The 19,314-nt window shown below is 40.8% G+C and overlaps 1 protein-coding gene across 5 annotated transcripts in view; it reads right to left on the reverse strand.

The window, feature by feature from the left end:
* Positions 1 to 19,314, reverse strand: part of LOC122791042 (myomegalin-like) — a 3,200,315-nt gene that overhangs the window by 1,136,288 nt on the left and 2,044,713 nt on the right. For all 5 annotated transcript variants that reach the window (XM_044058817.1, XM_044058818.1, XM_044058820.1 and 2 more), the window contains exon 35: positions 4,158 to 4,184. In XM_044058817.1, coding sequence (XP_043914752.1) covers positions 4,158 to 4,184 — 27 coding nt within the window. The remainder of the gene's footprint in view (positions 1 to 4,157; positions 4,185 to 19,314) is intronic.

Consider the following 19,314-nt stretch of genomic DNA (forward strand, 5'->3'; position numbering starts at 1 on the left):
GTTTCAAGTCTTCATACCCAGTCCTCCAACCCTCGTCTGCTCCAACAGGGACTGTCATGCACACGTTTTCCTCCAACTCTATCAATGGCTCTGCTTTCCTTTTTATTGGGATATGATCTCTTGTAAAAGCAATTATTGTTCTTTTGCTACAATCTAGGGGCACCATATCTGAATTGGCTAGTGTGGCACTGTACAGATATTTGTGGGAATTCTTGATCCTATAAAACAGGTGAGGCTTCCTGGGAGCAATGAGAAAGGAGTCAGGCTCCAATGATGCATTCAGAAACAATGATGCATACAGAAATGCACCGTCTAGCACTGGAAGGACAACTAATGGTCTAGGTTCAAGGAGACCCATGAAGGCCCTATACTTCTGCCTGGGTTTCGGAGTATGCTCTGAAAGCCCACTGGAATGTCTCTATCATTCTATAAAGACTATCCTCAAAGGAAAAGTCCTCTGGTGGAGAAGCAAAGGGCAAGGTATCCTCAGTATCAGAATCTAGAGTCAGACATGGCTGCCTTAAAGGCCTCAAGTCACAGATGGGAGGAGTGAAACCTCAATATGGCCACTGGGAACTTCCTCACGTATGAAAATTCTGAAGTGCCCATCTTCCTCTTCTGTAAACAAGATGCAAGTCTCAGGTGCCACAGGATCTTCAGCTGTGGAAAGGGTCTTGAAAGTGTCAGCCTAGAAGGACATGCCAGAAACCAAAGGTGCAGACACATGTGTAGCGGTCGTGCCAGAGGGCTCATCCAAAAGAGATTCCAGAGATGGGCTACTGCAACAGTACCTCACCTCACGTCATATGGATCAGCTGACCATGGAAACCCCAAGTCAATCACATCCTCACTTTCTTTATACTTCTCCCCTTTCTCTGTATGCTTTTTTGTATAAGGAAGGATCCCAGAGGACTAGAACAATATGTTAGCCCAAAACCAGGTTCAAGCCACTTTTTTGGCAGCAAACTCCTACAGACTACTGATGACATCCAGTGGCATAGCTGGGGGTGGGTGGATGTCACATCTCAGACATCCTGCTCTGCCTTTCTGCGCGCAATGTTAAAGAAACATCTATCCCTTCCTTTAACATTCACAGAACTGTTCATTGCTGAATACAGTAAGTGTTATTCTGTGCACGTGTGTGTGTGTGTGTGTGTGTGTGTGTATATATATATATATATATATATATATATATATATATATATACATATATAAATAAAATGCCCCAGTTAGGGATACCTAGTGGTTAGTGTTACTCAGGTTCAAATCCTGTACCTTAGGTACAAGAGCCTGAATTGTCTAGCCCTACCACCATTTGTGATTCAAGAAGTCGAGTCCATAGCTCTCAGCTGCCCAGATTTTCACAGAATGCCTGGAACTTTTGGCTCATACTTTTGGTCTGTTCCCCTCACAATTTGTGTTTTTTTGGCAAATCAGTGAGGATTAAATTCACTAAATGAAGGACATTTAAGTTTTAGTCTTCCTATCTTTCAGAAAACGCATGGTGGTAAAATATTTTATTCTAGCAACTTTCTAAGATTATACAAGCAATGTTTAAAATGTGTCCCTGATTTTGGGCCTTTACCACCCCCCCACCCCCCACCCCCACAGAATAAATTTTGGCTTTTTCCAGATTTCTTGTGCTGCAAAGTTGCGAGATATAGTTCAGTGTCAAGTGCATTTTACAAGGAGCTGAGAGCCTTAGGGGAAGAGAAGTTTACTGCTGCTTATGCCAAGTCTGTTTGCAACATGCAACTGTTGTTTAGCAAATATCACTAGTGTGCTAAAGTATTTAAAAGCATTGTTTGTAGCACAACAGGTAGTACACTTTTGATGTAGAAGGCTGTAAGTTCTACTCCCATGCTATGTAGATGGATTGCTGATACTGTACTGTGTTGTACTTTAAAGGAAGTGGATCCCGCAGTCCTAAGAATGTCCTCCTTGGGAGGAGATACCTAGTAAGTATGAACCTGTTATCAGTTTGCCATCCATCCCCTACAGCAATATTACCAGCTTATTTTTTTTATGTAACATAAGTAATTTATTCTTCAAGGGCAACAGGCACTTTTATCAGTTGATGAAACAATGAAATATAAAGTTGTTTGCTAGCAGCGACCTCTTCATTAGTTACAGATCTCTTTAATATGGAATTATTTAGATGTATTTTTATGTCTGCTGAGATAGTGCATATTTACTGAAATTGGTGGATTGTAAAGAGAAAAGTTTGAGTAGACTTTTGTGATGGAAATATTCTAAATTGGGCAGTTTTGTCATTATTGGTTCATACATTTTGTTTCACTGCTTACTGGAAAAATGTTCAAAACAAATTTAAAACACTAACAAGTGTGCTATATTATACAAGGAATATAATTTAATACAATCAGGAAGGTGAATCAAAGAACACATGTATGTTTGTATGGTCCTAAATGTGTGCGCAAAGGGCCTATGATTTGAAAACAGCCCAAAGGTAAACTATCTGTCACTGGCCAGATGCATTTTATTTGACTGTGGGTTTCATTTCTGTTTCAATGAATGAGAGTTTCAAAGGCAGAGAAGTTTTAATGCTAAGTCTGTTTTCATCATGAAACTATCACTTTGTTTAGCGGATGTCTATCAGTGTTTGTGCTATGAAATTTAAATAAAAGTTTTAAATTAAATCCAAATAATCACTGTAGAAGTAAAGCATAAAACAGTATGCACATTACAGTATTTATTGTAAATGAGGAGAAACAGCTAAAGTAATGGGACACTGGAATGACTGCAGGGGGGAGGGCTATGTATGGGGGTCCCATTTAACCATGATTTTGTGAGGGAGAAGGAGCAGCAAAGTCAAAGACAGCCCCAGGCGGCACAAACTCTAGCTATGCCACTGATGACATCAGTGTCCTTGGGTGAATAATGCACAGTGTAGACTTAAGTCCACATTATGTTGTGGCCAAGGCAAAAAAGCAAAAAAAAAATAAAAAAAAACACACTTACTGTGGAAGTCCCTATGTGGTGCCTGCTTGGCATACACAAAATTATTTACTTTAATAAATAGCTCTTCTGGGCTGTATTTTGAAGCAGATATCAGCTACAAAAATAGCCATTAACAAAGACAGGAAAGAAACCCTCTATGGGATACTTGTCTGCCCTTGGAAAAAGACCAATCAGATAACAAATGCTGCAGACATGCATACCTCCAACAAAAGCAAAATAGCAAGGAAGATTTGAAGATTGTGCCAGATGACATACTTTTTGTACTACAAAAGTCCTCACGCCGAAAAGATGATGTTACTTGCATCTCAAAGGCAGAGAAGAACTATAGAAAATATCTGGTTGTGGGCTACCTGCAGAAGCAGGACATCTCAAAAAGTGAGGAATGCAGCAGTGAATACTATAATTAACATCTCCATTTATCTTGGACAAATGGCTATATTATTTGCTCTTCAGAATTGATGCCAGTGGCTCAATATAAATACTGAAAAGAAAAGAGGTTGAGGGCAGCCCTAAAGTATCCCAATTTTTATGACAATAGGATCTGAATAAAGGTCAATAGCATATAATGAAATAGGACTGGAATACAGCATTTCAACAATCTTAAATTCAGAAAAAACAAACTTGCACATTGTCAGACAACAGAAAAGCTACCTCTATCAAACATTTTGCAGCATTAATGGCTAGTGCAAATATAGACTGACGTTTGAAGTCTCTAGAAAGCATTAAAGAAACCATGGTTTAGCTTTGATCTTCTATTTGCTTATATCTGAGCAAAGCAGACTTGTAAGGTGAGGCAATACAGACAACGGCAAAGACATCTGTCTCCCTACTGTAAAATTATCTTTGGCAAGTTCACTAAATGCTATGCTGTGGCCAAAACAAATACCTTCCTACAGTATGATTTGATCTGTGAGACATCCCTCTCCTTGATGCGTCCTTGGTTGAGTATTTATCTGCTATCAGTCTGAATACATCATTCTTTTTCAACACAGTGTCGAACTGTGACATGGGTCTTGAATGCCACAAGTACCCTATACACAGGCTATGTAAGTGCACCTGATCCCAAAGCCCGCCAGCTTTCTCCCTGGTAATGTGTAAGCATCATCCCACAAATCAATTTCTTAAAAATCAAATTGAACATAGTTATTTAAAAAAATTATACAAAAATATATGCTTACCTGACTGAGGCATGGGGAAGATGTAATCTGATTAAATGAAAGAAGTGACATAGAAATGACTCGTTAGTCTAAACAGGATAATAATTGATACACTACTGTTAAACACAATCAGAACATAATGCACATATGCAATGAAGTTAAACAAAAAAACTTTTGTGACAAGTAGCTGCTCCTGAGCTAATGGTAGAAAACAGAGAAATGGAATTTCTTCATAGCTGAACAGGCTATACTGTGACAGATTCATGTTTGTTTTCCCAAGAGAGTAATTCTGCTCCTGTACAAACCTGTCTTAGATTTGGCTTTTGCTCCTGAAGCTCATGTGAATATTTTAGTTCTCAATTTTTAAACATCTTTATTAAACAAAGTTTAAAAAAGTGACACACGTGCATAAACAGTATCAGAACATAAAACAAACAATAACATTTATTTTGTAATTTTATGCAGTATACATTTTAACTATTTTCATTCACTCCAGTATTAAAAAAAAATGATCAAGTCCTCCTTCCCTTAAATTTCATTGCTCCGCCTGAACACAATTTTGCATGCATTATGCCCACAGATTCCATTTATTTCTGTCTCATTTGTGCCTTCCCTTTTCTAACGTTCCCAGTTCTTTTATTCCCTTAACACTCAGCACTTTAGCTACTGGCACTTTAGACGCTGATTTTCATTTTCAAGTAACTGCCTTTTTTTTGTAGCCAACAACATTAAACTTAGTAAAAGTGTTACTATGTTTGGGGCAAGCCAGATCCTTGTATTCCAGATCAAAGTAATCACTTCCTTACCATCACTTTCTCTCTCAACACTCCTGACATCATTTTCAGTATGGAATTTTTAAAATCTGCCAACTCTACATTTCCACAAAATATGATCCAAATAACTACTTTCTTTCCCATCACACCTCTTGCAAATATCTGAAATATTTTGTTTGGGGTATAAAAATAACAATGTAAAAGCTTGCAAGCAAACCCCCTAAACCTTCTGGTCATTGTTGCACAGTTCTGAGCTATACAGATGCACTCCCACTGTGCCTTTGCATATTCCCTTTCCATTCTCTTTCCCCATTCTTTTATAACCTTCGCTGACTGTACAGTTATCATGCAATGTTTACATGCAATTGCAATTAACAGCAATTTCTGTTTTAGACTTAACTAAAACACTACCAGAGCTGATTTTAAATTTAACAGGTCTCTGTCCCTTTTTCTTTGCTATACCCTTATCAATCCCCTGTAATGAAGGTAGTCTGTAACCTGCCGTCCGAACTTCTAGTTAGTCTCATCCCACACCATTAGCGTTCCTTCTCTAGTTATTTGCTTCCAAAACATTAGTTCCTTTGTGAATGTTCTCCAAGAAATTTCAGCCACCTCTTTCTTAATTTCTATACCCGTACTTAGAGAATCTATTAGTAAAATTCCATTTTTGCAATCCCATGTTGATTTAGTTTTTAGAATACTTTCTGCTCATTTATGAATACAAACTTTGTGTCTTTTTTTAAATTTCTCCATATCTTTTGGGTTTCTAATACTATAGCGGGAATGGATCTCATTCCTAAGTCAAAGTACGATTAACGTTCATGAAATTAGTATTTTTCAAGTCTTTGATGTCAGCCAAAAGTGCTCTTCGCAGCACCCCCAATGTATCCAGTAATGACTCCTCCTGCAATTCGTACAGGATTACATGGATTGGTAACATACCTAAATATGACTGTAGATTCTTTTGTACAAGACCCATTGATCCAACTACTATTGGAACTGTCTGGATATCTTTCTTCCATATTGCTCTTGTTTCTGTCTGTAGATCCTGATATTTTATGACTCTCTCTCTCTACGCAAGACACTGTAGTCGCTTGGTGTAGCAATTTCAATGATCAATGCTACTTTTGTCTTCTTTTCTTGGACTACTACAACCGGTTTTCTAGCATCTATCTTTTGAACTGTTGGTAATGGGTGATCCCATATCATATAAACTTCATCATTTTCTATGATGCTTTGTGGCTCATATTTCCAGTGTTTTTCAGACACTTCAATACCATAATGTTTACACAATCCCCAGTGCAGCAGTCTTGCCACATTACTATGCCTTTCAATCTACAGTCCTTCTGCCATTAGTATGTCACAACCAGCAACGAGGTGTGCGACTGTTTCCAATTCTGTTTTACAAAACCTACATTTGTCTTTCTCCCACATGTTCAATGGACTTTGTAAACCAGTGTGTACGTAGCCCACTATCTTGGGCTGCCAATATTAACCTTTCATCTCTCGGTTTGAATTAGCCTCTCCTTAACCATTCCTGTGTTTGTTCCTGATCAACATGAGGTTCTTCCACAAGTTTTCTATACTTGCAACTATATTTATGCTTGTTTCACATTTCTTGCCTTCTCAGCTGGTCCTTCACCTTATATTATTTTTGTTTTTTGGCACATTCAATTGCTGCCTGATTTTTATCTACTTCTGGTTTGACTTCCATTCCTGCTTGATGCCAATATGCTTCTGCTAAATTAAACAGAAAAGTCATCTTGGATTTATTCTCTTCATGTTTCAAAATTTTCACTACATTTGGATTTTGTGAGGTAGCAGTTATGTGTGGAGTCCCAAGACTGCAAATCTATACATGTAATCAATTTCAAGCAGACCCATCCCTCCTTCGGAACGGGGGAATATATAATATTGGTATGCACCGATTTTTATAAATTATTTGGTGAGCATGAAGCATCCTTCTTGTTTTCCTATCTAACCTATCCAACACATTTTAGGGCCAGTCAATAACTCCAAAACTGTAAGTTAGGACAGGAAGAGAAAATTGGTTTATAGCTTGGATTTTGTTGCTAGATGTCAATGCTGTTTTCAGAATTAAAGTCTTCTAAAGTATTCCTTATTAAGCTTTATTCACATTTGTTCACGTTTTATTGTGGATCCTTTATTATTTCCCAAATATTTATACACTCCCTCTTGCTCAAGTTCTTTTATATCACATTCTTGTCCCAAACCGATGTTTTCCTGGTGCTGCAGTTTTCCTGCTTTAAAGGTTGCTTTTGCAAACTTAGCAAGACCAAATGACATTCTTATATCTGAAAAAGTTTTGACAACCTGCAGCTGTGCTTTCAGTTCCTCATCTGATGAGCTATACAGTTTTAAATCATCGACAAAGAGAAGTTGAGAAGTCTTTACTCATTGTTTTTTAGGAGCCAAACTGTAGCCATGACCTAACTTAAGTAAACAGCTTAATGGGTTAATGGCAAGGCAGAATAGCAACTGTGACAGAGAATCAACTTGGAATACCTCCCTTTGAATTTTTATCCCTGGGATAATAATCTGTCTTTTATCATGGCTTAATTGCAATGTGGTCTACCACTGTTTCATGGACATGGTAATGCAATCAGTGTAGGGTGCATCTTATACATTTCTAAGCACTCTTATCCATGAATGCAGGATACTATGAAATGCTTTTTTATAGTCAATCCATGCCATATTTAAATTCTTCCCCCTTTTACAGTTATCTAGTATGACTTTATTTAATAACAAATGATCCTTTGTTCCAGGACTTTCTTTTATTGCTCTTTTGTTCTACTGCCATAATTGAGTTTTCTTCTAAATGAGTATAAACTCTGTCGGCATCAATTGCCGTGTATAATTTATACATCATCGGAAGGCAAGTTATTGGTCTATAATTTTTAGGGTAGCTTGCTGGTTAACTCTTAAGGAGTATTATTTTGCCTGTTGTTAGCCAAGTTGGTCTCTCTCTTCCGGGTGTGCATATAAATAGTACTTACTCATGGCTAAATCCTTGTCCGAAGATATTAATACTTTCAACCAAAAGCTAGGTACTGTATCTGGGCCTGAGGTTTTCCAGTTAGAGGCTTTTCTTAACTTTGTCTCAATCTCTTCGACTGTTACTTCATCCTATGTCATAACCTGCACCTTTAAACTTCTTATTTCTTTTACTACTTCTATCCATTTAGCATCTTTATGTTCCACAGGCTCTTCACAGATACTTCTCCAAAATGTATCTACTTCCTCTTTTTTTGGCGGCCTTTCAATTCATTTTACCTTATTTCTCAATTCTTTATAAAACTTTTTTGGGTCATTAAATTGCTTATTTTGTACTTTTCCTTTATATTTGCATCTTCTAAATTTTTCGGCTTGTGCTGAAATTTTTAGTTTACTTAGCTTGTGCATGATAGATCCTGGTCTGTTCTAATACTGTGCATTCCTTTAATCACATCTATCTTTCTTAGTATTTTTGTTGATCTATTCCCTCTTCTATAGTCTTCTAAGAGTGACACTTCTTGTCTTAATTGCATTACAGTTTTCTCTGTTCGATACTTCCATGATGGTATTCGATTTCTCTCTTTCCTTTCCCTCACTAGCCTGTGTTCTTGTGGTAGAACTTTATTAGTTATTAATTTAGCAGCACAATAATATATCCTGTTTACTTCTGTTCTATCACATGGATCTCTATGGACAGTTGAAATTACTGCATTAATTTGTTTGATCAGACTTCTAACTTTTTGGGTTTTATTGGCCTTCTGCAGTCTATTTCTCTCATTGATCTTAATATATCTATCCACGGCTATTAAGTCGAGCAACTCTTCCCTTAGCTCATTTTCATCTAAACTTGAGAACGCATCCCTTGTTTTCCGTTTCCAAAAGTTCTACAGCTTCTTCCTGTGATACTGTCTCTTCAATTTCATCCTGTGCCCTCTGTCGTATGGGAATTCACTGGCCTATCACTTCTCAACATTGACTCCATCAGAGTTTTCAGTTTTCCTGTCCCTTTTCTTGCTGTCTAGCTTCAAGTAAATGTCTTGATATGGCACCTGGCCAACTGCCTCCTGTTCCACAGGTTCCCCTTAATTTGGATATCCATTGCTCTATCTTGTTGTGGTGCTTTCTGCATTCTATTTTCTACACTGAATCCTTCACTTTGCAGGTACTCCATAACCTCAGTTTCTATTTCTTCAACTTCTCCATTACTAATATCATTTTCTACTTTTCCTCTTTGTCTTCTTATTTTTTGTATTGTAAAGTTTTCCATGTCCGATTCCTTTGCCTGTATTTCTCTTCAAATATCTTTGGTGTTGCTCTTTTGGTACCGATTAGTTTTGCTTTCTCCTTTACATAAATATTACACCATATTAAATCTCTTTCTTTCCCATGTCCACATTTCTTCTTCAGATGTTTCCTGATCTTCCCATTTTTTCCTTACTTTGGAGACTCACTCCATCATGCTGTTATGTAACCGGTATTAGACATTCTACACCAAATCCTTCACTTCACAGGCACTCCATAACTTCAACTTCTATTTTTTTTTAACTTCTACTTTACTAATATTATTTTCTACATTCCATCTGTGATTTTTTTTTATTGTAAAATTTTCCATATCCGGATGCCTTTGCCTGTATTTCTCTTCGAATATCTTTGGGGCTGCCTTCTTCAGAATTTGGCTTTCTCCTTTGCATAAATATTGCACCATACCAAATTTCTCTTTCCCATGCCCATATTTCTTTTTTATATTGTTCAACTATCTCTAGGTTTTGTTGTTTATATTTTCGCACTTCCTCAGATGCTTCTTTTTCCAAACATATCAAAGTATCTTGATCCATATACTGTTTTTCACAAATCTATTGTATTAATGAATGCACATTTTCATTTGACGCTTCTGACAGTTTTTCTTGTGGAAGTATTTTCATCTCCTCAAATTTCTCAATCTTCTGCAAGACTGTTGTTATTCTGCTTAAGGACCTGCATCCAAAATCTGGTTCTCAACCCACCATTTCATTATCATCCTTTCCACTTTGACCTGTGGTGTTCTGCTTGTGTTTTGTACATCAGCCTTAAGTGTGTAACTCCAATACATCCTTTCAAATCAGGTAATCCTAAACCACTTTGCTCTATGAGGAGAATCAACTTACTTCGCTTAACTCTTAACTCTTCTCCTCTGTACTACACTCCTTCAACTCTTTGGAATTACGATCCACAATTTCTTCTCTGGTTAATGAAAACACATCTGCCCTGTATACGTAATAAAGGGACATTTTCACTGCTTGTATCTTGTTATCCATATTCGCAATCAAGAGCTTTCAACTTCCATTTCTTGTACTACCTTTTGTTTAGTTTCTTCCACATATACTTCACTACCAAAACAGAAACCTTTTTAATTCATACACCTAAATACCTCATCTTTTTTTAACACCTTTATTGAATTATCACTTGTCACATACAGGGTCGCCACCTTTTGTTGTGGCTAAACCTGGAGTAAGGCCCCGCCCCCTGCATCACCTATAACTCCGCCCAATCCTTACCCCTTCTCCCATCCATGTCTCGCCTATTTTGTGATATAACCATGACATTAGTTGATGGGATTGGACCACCTTTTTCCATTCCTGATGCCTACTTTTAGCCGATTTACTATGCTTTTCTGTGAAAAAGCATAGTAATTCAGCCGATGTAACAAATTCAGGTAGTCTGTTTCCAGTTTGAAACAGAATACTGGAGTTTGTACAGTGTTTTCCGAACTACCGGAGAATCAATTTGATTTCCGGATAGTCTGGAAAAAAAAACAGAGTTGGCAATCCTAATGGGCACACAATCTCTTAAGGAGCAACCCAAAATCAAAGTCTGGTTAAATGACTTACTCAAGGTCAGAGTAGGCAAATCAGGGCTGCTTAGGATGCTACTTTACATCCTTTAAAGACAGCACCAAATTCAGAAATCGTGGATACAGTGCAGCAACATGATTCTTAAAACAATGCTCCTTGTCTAATGACAAAGTACAGAATAAAATTACTAATATGCCAGTCAAGTCCATGAAGAACTGCTCATCTTGGGTGAGTGTAAAAAAGAAGTTATGTTCTTACCATAACGTTCCATGTGAGTTGTTCATCTATCGCCTCGGAGTCGGCCGCTATCCAAGCTCTAGATCTCTTAGAAGCTCGAGACACAGTCCCTATCCCATGATGCTCTGCTGCCAAACCCCAGATCTAGCTTGCTGAAAACCAGCAAGAAACACAACTAAGCAACCCAATATAACAAGGTAACTATTTACAATTAGTTAAAAGATAACCTGGCTAACAAGAGGATACTAGTAAGATCAAACAGACCACCAGCCATACCCGTTCTTCCAGAACATGGAGGGGGAAGGTGGGAGGCAGTGTAAGAACAAAGGCGAGATGAACAACTCACATGGAACATTATGGTAATAACATAACTTCTTTATGTGAAGATGTTCAATCTCGCCGTTTGTTCTTACACGTGGGTAGCGTCCCAAGCACCCTAATCCTGGGCTGCTCACGGGAGTACATTCCTGAGAACGGTGGAACCAAAAGAAGCCCCGTCCCTGGAGGCCCTGATGGTGGAACCAAAGGAAGCCCTGTCCCTGGAGGCCCTGTCCACTTTGTAATGAGTAATAAATGTATGAGGTTTGGGACAAGTAGCGGCTGCACAAATGGTGTCCAAAGGTAAACAAGCTGCATGAGCTAAGGACGTAGAAACAGCCCTGGTAGAATGAGCTTTCACTTCACTTTCTAAAGGCTGATGGGATGAAGAATATGCAAACTTTATACAATCAGAAAGCCATTTGGACAACGTAACTTTCGAAACCGAAAGGCCCTTCTTATTGTCTGCATGGGAAACAAATAGTTGATCTGATTTTCTGAATCCTTTTGTTCTGTCCAAATAAAATCTCAGCTGTCTATGAACATCAAGCTTATGCAACATGTATTCCAATTTACTGGCATGATGCCTGAAAAAAGTGGGAAGTTCAGTGAACTGGTTCAAGTTTGCTTCGGAACAGACCTTCGGAAGAAAGGATGGATTTGTTCTTAGAGACACCCCTGTCAGCGTGAAAGCCCAAATATGGGGACCTAACAGAGTGCTTGAAGCTCAGAAACTCTACGCGCTGTAGTAATGGCCACTAAGAAAATTGTCTTCCAAGAAAGGAACTTCAACAGACAAGAAGATGCGTGCTCAAAAGGGGGAAGCATGAGTTGAGACGGCACCAAATTTAGATTCCAGGGAGTAATCGGATGTCTGATAGGGGGTCGGAGGTGGTGAGTCCCTTTCAGAAAGGCTTTACATAATCTGTGGGACATAATGTTAGAACCTGCGCATCCCACATGGAAGTTAGATATGGCAGCCAATTGAACCCTTATAGTAGCGGCTGCCGCTCTACCGTGGAAAAGTGAAGTCAAAAATTCCAGAATGCTATGAATAGGGGTGATAGAGGGATCAATACCATGTTGAGAAGCCCAATGACCAAATCGTTTCCATTTACTGTTATATAGTTTCCTGGTGGAGACTTTATGCGAGGAGACCAGAATATGCTGAACCGCGGGAGACAAGATCTGCTAGGTTGGGAAGTGCAGCAGCCAAGCTGTCAGTTTGAGGGATACAAGAGAGGGGTGAAGAACTCCCGACGAATGAGTCAGAAGGTCTGGCACTGGGTCCAGAACCAAAGGTTCTTCCACTTGGTATTGTTGAAGGAAGGGAAACCATATCGGCCGAGGCCAAAACAGGGCTATCAGAATAACCGTCCTTCGCAGGCTTTTGGCTTTCTGTAAAAATTTGGGGGTCAGCGGGGATGGAGGAAAGGCATATAGGAGACCCGAAGGCCAATCGTGTACGAGTGCGTCCCTTGGGATGTCCCCTGGTGGAGGGTATAGGGCAAAGTAGCTTCTGCATTTGGCATTCATTGGGGATGCAAAAAGGTCGCAGCAAGGCTGGCCTCATTTGCGGAATATATATTTCCGCCACTCGTTCTTTGCAGAACCACTCGTGAGGCAATAGAATGGCTCTGCTCAATTTGTCCGCTATCACGTTGGATGACCCCGGGATGTGCGTTGCTATCAGGAAGCACCCAGTGGATACAGCCCACTGCCAAATTCTCAGGGCCTCTCGGCATAAGGGGTAAGATCTGGTTCCCCCTTGCTTGTTGATGTACCAGACTACCGACATGTTGTCTGTCTGTATTGCAATCGTCTCTTGAGGTAGAGAGTCGTGAAAGTGTTGCAACGCAAGGAACACCGCTCTCAACTCCAAGACATTGATGTGCAAATTGGATTCCATCTCTGACCAAGTACCTTGGACAGTTCTTCCCTGACACAGCCCCCCCCACCCCATCAGTGAAGCATCCATGGTCACTGTGGCTGTTGGAAGGGGGAGTACAAACGGATGACCTACAGTAACTTGGTGGCTGTTCAACCACCAAAGGAGGTCCTTTTTGCAAGTATTTGTCAGCAGAATCTTGTGTGACATTGGAAGTTGTTGATAAGATCACTGTGTGAAGAGTACAAATTGGAGTATCCTCATGTGCATGCGCCCCAGAGGAACCGCTATGAGAGTCGCTGCCATGGTGTCCAACAGCTTCAGAACTTGGAATGCAGGGACTTTATTTTCCATCAACAAAAGGGATACCTGGTTTCGTAAAGAGATTACTCGTTCTGGAGGCAGTCTGACCAGGGCGGTGGTGGTGTCTAGATCTGCTCCTATAAAGGAAATATGCTGCGACAGCGATAAAGCAGATTTTTCGAAATTTAAGGTTATGCCCAAGTGGGAGCACAGGCTGACAGTGTAATCCCTGGTGTGAATCAGTTGATGCCTGGTGGTGGCGGTGAGGAGCCAGTTGTAGAGATATGGAAACACCCAGAATCCTAAACGTCTCAGGTCAGCCATGACAACTGCCATGCATTTGGTGAACACTCTGGGGGCTGTGGTGAGACCAAAGGGCAGAGCTCGGAATTGGTAGTGACTGGCCCCCAGCCGGAAATGCAAGTGATCTCTGGATGGCTTAGCCATTTTTATGTGGTAGTACGCATCCTTGAGATCTATCGAGCACATCCAATCGCCCATTTCGAGAAACAGGATTATCGACTGAAACGTGACCATCCGGAACTTTTCCTTTTTGACAAAGGAGTTGAGATTGCTGAGGTCTAAGATGGGCCTCCAGTCCCATTTTCTTTGGAACTAAAAAGAATCTGGAGTAAGTTCCGGATCCGATTTGGTCTGCCGGGACTGACTGGATGACTCTTTTTCAGCAGCCTCTGAATTTCTATGGCTGCTAAACTCCGCAGACTGGGTGGAACGTCTGGGATTCTTGTCCGAATGGAAGGGAATTCTGAAAAGGGAATGATGTAGCCTCTGGTAATCATGCTTTTTACCCTGGAATCTGATGCAATTCCTAGCCAGGCGTCTGGGTGTAAAGCTAAGCGATCCCCGACTGCTTCCAGAGTAGGACGGTCGAGCCTCCTCTCAGGAGCGCGGATAGGGTTTGCCAGGGAACTGCTCCCTGTCACCCAGGTTCTGCGGACCCCCTCTGCCGCCTGGGTGGCATCTACCATTATACCCCCCCTCCTCTGCCCCTGGAGGGGGTTTCACTACGTGTGTTCTGGAAAGCTCCTTGGGACTTTCAGAACCACATTTTTCCACCTCTCTGCCCTTTGGGGTATGGTCTAGTGGGGGTGGAAAAACGGACTCCTACGTCAGATACAGTCTTTCCTTCCTGCTCACACCTAGTGAGTGTCTCCTTGACTTTGGGCCCAAACAAGGAAGAGCCATCAAATGGGGTATTCCCAAAGGAAGACTTGAAGGCTTCCGCAAAGAAGCACAAGCACATCCAGGATTGTCTCCGCAGAGCTATCACTGAACCCGCTGCTCGGCTCGATCCCTCGGCTGCATAAGAAATTAGCCTCATGGATGAGTTTACGATGGAATTAAGGGTGTTAAGCTGTGCCGTCACTTTCTGGGAGACAGCATCACCTGTGTTGCCCTGTAGAGCATCTCCAAGCTCTTTTATGAGATCTCGTTGAAGACGGGTAAAATAGTTAAGCGATCTCATTGCAAATGTCACAGAACTAAAGATGCGTTTCCCATATCTGTCCATCGTCCTGGAATCTCTATTAAGGGGATGGACAGAAGAAGAGGTGTCGGACATCTCTTTCTTGGTGGCCGCAGCCACCACCATGGCATCAACGCGAACCCCTTTTGTGGAAAATGACTTATCCTGAGGGCAGGTGATAAATTTGTTGGACCTCCGAGTGACCGGCTCCATAGAATCAGGAGACTCCCACGCCTTTTGAGCGATCAAGTCCATTAATTCATTGAAAGGAGGAGTAACTCAGGAGGTGGAGGGCTGAAACCCAAAAACCTTCAGGTGCACTGACTCATCCTCAGTAGGGGTAAGGGACTGCCATTCACCCCCTCTGCCTTAGTATTTCAAGGATGTCTGCAAGAGAGATCCTCAGAAGAGGACTGGGGGGGACCCTTCTGATTCCTCCAAATCGGTGTCTGATGTTAAGGATTCCTGGAAGGAATCTAAATGCCTCCTCTCACACAGTCTTTTCCTGGGAACTTCATCAGTGGGGGTGTCTGGTGAAGTCTCGGTCAAGCAGGGGTCACCCAATGGGGTTACCTGCGGCTCTGGGTCTCGGCGCTTACTGGAAACCTGTGGTGTAGAGACAGAACGCGGCCCTTTAGGGGAGGAAGAGGAAGGAACCTAAGTGAGGGTCTTAGCAGACATGACCTTCCTCATGGTATCGAAGGCATCTGTTTCCCGACCCGGGGAGTCCCCCGGTTCCGAAGAAGACAGCAGCCTCCCAGGGGCCAAGACCATGGGCTCCGAACCAGAGGACAGAACCAAACTAATCAGCGCCGAAGCCCTGAGCGGAAGAGTCGGAACCGAAGCGTCGGTTTGACCCCCCCCTAGAACCGGCGAGAGAGTGTCGGCTCAGAGACTCTTCGATCGAAACTGAAGTCAAAGTTGAAGGAGCTGAGAGCACTGGAACAGGCCTTGGCTCCGAGGGTTCCACCACTATTGGATCCTCTCTTTCCGTCTCCGAAAGCTCAACTGGCCTCGGAGGAGGAGCAGAACTCGTGGAAGGAGGGGTTGTAGGCTTCAAAGCCAACTGGGTCGAAGCAGCAAGCAATTTGGTCACGGCCGGGTTCACCAAAAGTCTCTGTACCACTCGGACCACATCGATGTCAGAAAGAGCACCGGAAAACCGGGTCGAAGGAGCCGAAGAGGCCACTGACTTAAGGATCGAAGATTTCAAAATCTCTGACACCGGTTCCAACACAATGACTTGACTCCGAGGTAAGATCTAGGTGCATGGCTCCGAAGGCTGTGGAGCCGGCAACTGAGTCTTGCCAGAGGTGCTCGGAGCCGAAGACTTGTGCTCTGAAGACACCTTAAACGACTTCGACCCCTTTGAGGTCTTGGAGGTCTAGTCAGTCTTATCCAACAAATCCTGGAAGTCTGATTTCAACAGTCCTCTGTCTACCAATTTCCTTCTCCTCTCTAATAACACCCTGCCACTGAAGGAATGGCAGATAGAGCAGTCCTCCTGTAAATGTAGTGGACCCAAACAATAAACACAAGAAGAATGATTATCCGTGATGGACATCTTTTGTCCACAGTCACACTTTTTGAAACCAAATTTTTGCTTTTCTGATATTGTGAAAAAAATTACTCCAATAACACCGCAAAACTCTTTTAGTAATTCAGATCCCTGAACTACAATAACTAAGAAAGAAAAACAAACACTCAATACAGACTATAAGGGGATAGGATATTAAATTTGACAGAGCCCTGTCAAAAAGAGTAAATCAAAAAAGGTTAAGGCCTAGGAGCAAACCGCTCCAAACTACTTTCAAATACTTGCTTAGATTACCTACTCTAATATCACCAAAAAGGAAGAAAAAAGTGAAGCCTCACTAAATATCAGATCCCTGATAAATACTGAAGTCTAAATACACAAATATATAATAAAAGAGAATACTGGCCCGAGCTTCTTCAGAAGATCGTGTGATCCGTTGCAGCGGCAAACTAGATCTGGGGTTTGGCAGCAGAGCATCATGGGATATGGACTGTGTCTCAAGCGTCTAAGAGATCTAGAGCTTGGAAAGCGGCCAACTCGGAGCCAATCCGAACCCGCGTGTAAGAACAAACGGCGAGACTGAACAACTTCACATCAAGCGTTTCACAGTCTGCTCTTGTACACCATGCATCTCAAAACATTTTTGTGTTTTCTGCTTATCAAAAGCATGACAGCCCCCAAGAAATGGTTAATTTTCTTGAAAGTTGCAATGTTCAAAGTCAAGGTAGTGAAAATACATGCAGTAAATTAAAAAAAACGAAAACTACCATTTATCCACTGAAAACTGCAGTTGTCAGATTTTATCATGTCTTCTAGTTTTTACATCTCTAACCTGCATCAAACCATTAACAAATTAAATTAACAAACTTTTAAGAGATCAGGCACAATACTTGTCAGTCTGCCTGTTACTAATGCTTAAGAAAAGCTGTTACTTCCAATGCATTGTAGCTGCAAGCTATTAGTTTCGACTGGTAAACCACATAAGTAAACAGAAGTCATTCCTAGTAGGTGGCACAGAGAAACTAAGGCTGATGTAAAATGTACAAGTGGCAGCTCTTCCAAGTGTGTGAGCTTTTTAAGAATTATCAGCCCATTTTATTTCTGTCATCTGACCTATCAACTGCAATCTGATATTCTAAAGGAGACACTGACCTAGCACAACACCATACTGAAAAACTCAAACAAACTTTAAAAAATCTCTTGGGAGAAACACTGATATGCAAGTACATTAGCATCTACCACCATCTAATGCTGCAGTTAAACAAAATCCGTTTCGACCACAGCTGCCATCGAATCAGGAACAAATCCAGAAATAATTAAAGCGACTTTTAAAATAGTATTATTAACTTCAGACTTTGGCATAATGTGAATGTGAATTAATAAAGAAGTTCTGCAATGAAAAAGTTCATATCTCTTAATGTTGTCATTTTTTTTTTTTTTTTTATTGCAATGACCAACCTTTCCCCAAAAGTCACCAGTCTTAGGAGGGACTTGGAGGGACAGAGCTGCAATTTGATTTAAAATTAGGGACAGTTGAGAGGTATGATTTCTAACATTTACAGCAGCGACCAGACCCTATTCCTACACCTGGGAATAAAAGCAGCTGTAGCATAACTCATCCTTTCCCAACATAGCCAGTCATGCTTTGTTTTGATCTATGTACAAAACCAAGTCATTAACAACACAGGTTACTCATATCTCATAGCTAGGACATCAGTACACCCACCCATACATCACCCCTTTTCCAATTTCTGCACATGGGGTCCAGGTGTCACTTCAATAGTGACAATCATATAGAGCCAAGATTTATACTGCTGGGTGGCTAGCCCTGCCGCAATAGATTTTCCCACATCACACACTTGAATGCACACTCACACCTATGGCCAATTTAGTGTCTCCAATGCACTAAATGCATGTATTTGGAATGTGACAGAAAACCCACGTAAACGCAGGGAGAACATGCAGACACCAAGCAGAAGGTGCCTCTGCCGAGAATCGAACCAGGGAACCTCACTGTGAGATGACAACAATAACCGTTGCGCCCAGTAGCACATCAATATACCCCACATGAAAAGTCCACTATCTCACTGTTGCACACTAATGAAAGCCAAAAAGAAACCACCACCACAGCATATTAATAATACAAAATGCAAACATTTCTACATGTCACTTAGTCCATGATAAAACCCTGTGAAATAATTACACCGCCAATTCAGTGGAGCATTTTTCTATTTCAAACTCATAATATCATTTTTCTATTTCAAACTCATAATATCATATACAACAATGATTATTGTATTCTTGAACAAAGACCTATCCAAAATACTTCTCTCTGTTATAATAGCTACACTGATATTTTCAAGATAAAGCATTCCACAGCTCAAACAAACAAGATGTTTTTCTCACTCTCTTACCATTTAATGATGCACCTAAAGCTGGTTAAACACCACCTGCTTGTAAAGCAACTCCAAACACGTAATTTCACTGCTCACCTCTAACATTTTGCGGTTTCGCAGGAAGTAATTCTCTGCCTCAGAAGTAAAATTTTCATAAAACCTGACGTCTTATGTAGCAAGGATAAGTTTGTTTTTATTCCTCTTCAAAACAGTTTTGTGTCTGTTTAATCAAAATAAATTTAACTACTTGTAATCATACGTAGATTTAGCAAAAAAGAGGTAGGTCTCACCACGATGTTGTAGAAAATAAAACTCCGTATCTCCTTACAATAGAGGCAAAACTATAACTTTATTCCATAAACAACAAGGATAAGCGCTTTCGCGTAGATTAGTA

Source organism: Protopterus annectens, chromosome 16.part0 (genome assembly GCF_019279795.1).
Source record: "Protopterus annectens isolate FY-2018-M chromosome 16.part0, PAN1.0, whole genome shotgun sequence".
Classification (NCBI taxonomy): Eukaryota; Metazoa; Chordata; order Ceratodontiformes; family Protopteridae; genus Protopterus; species Protopterus annectens.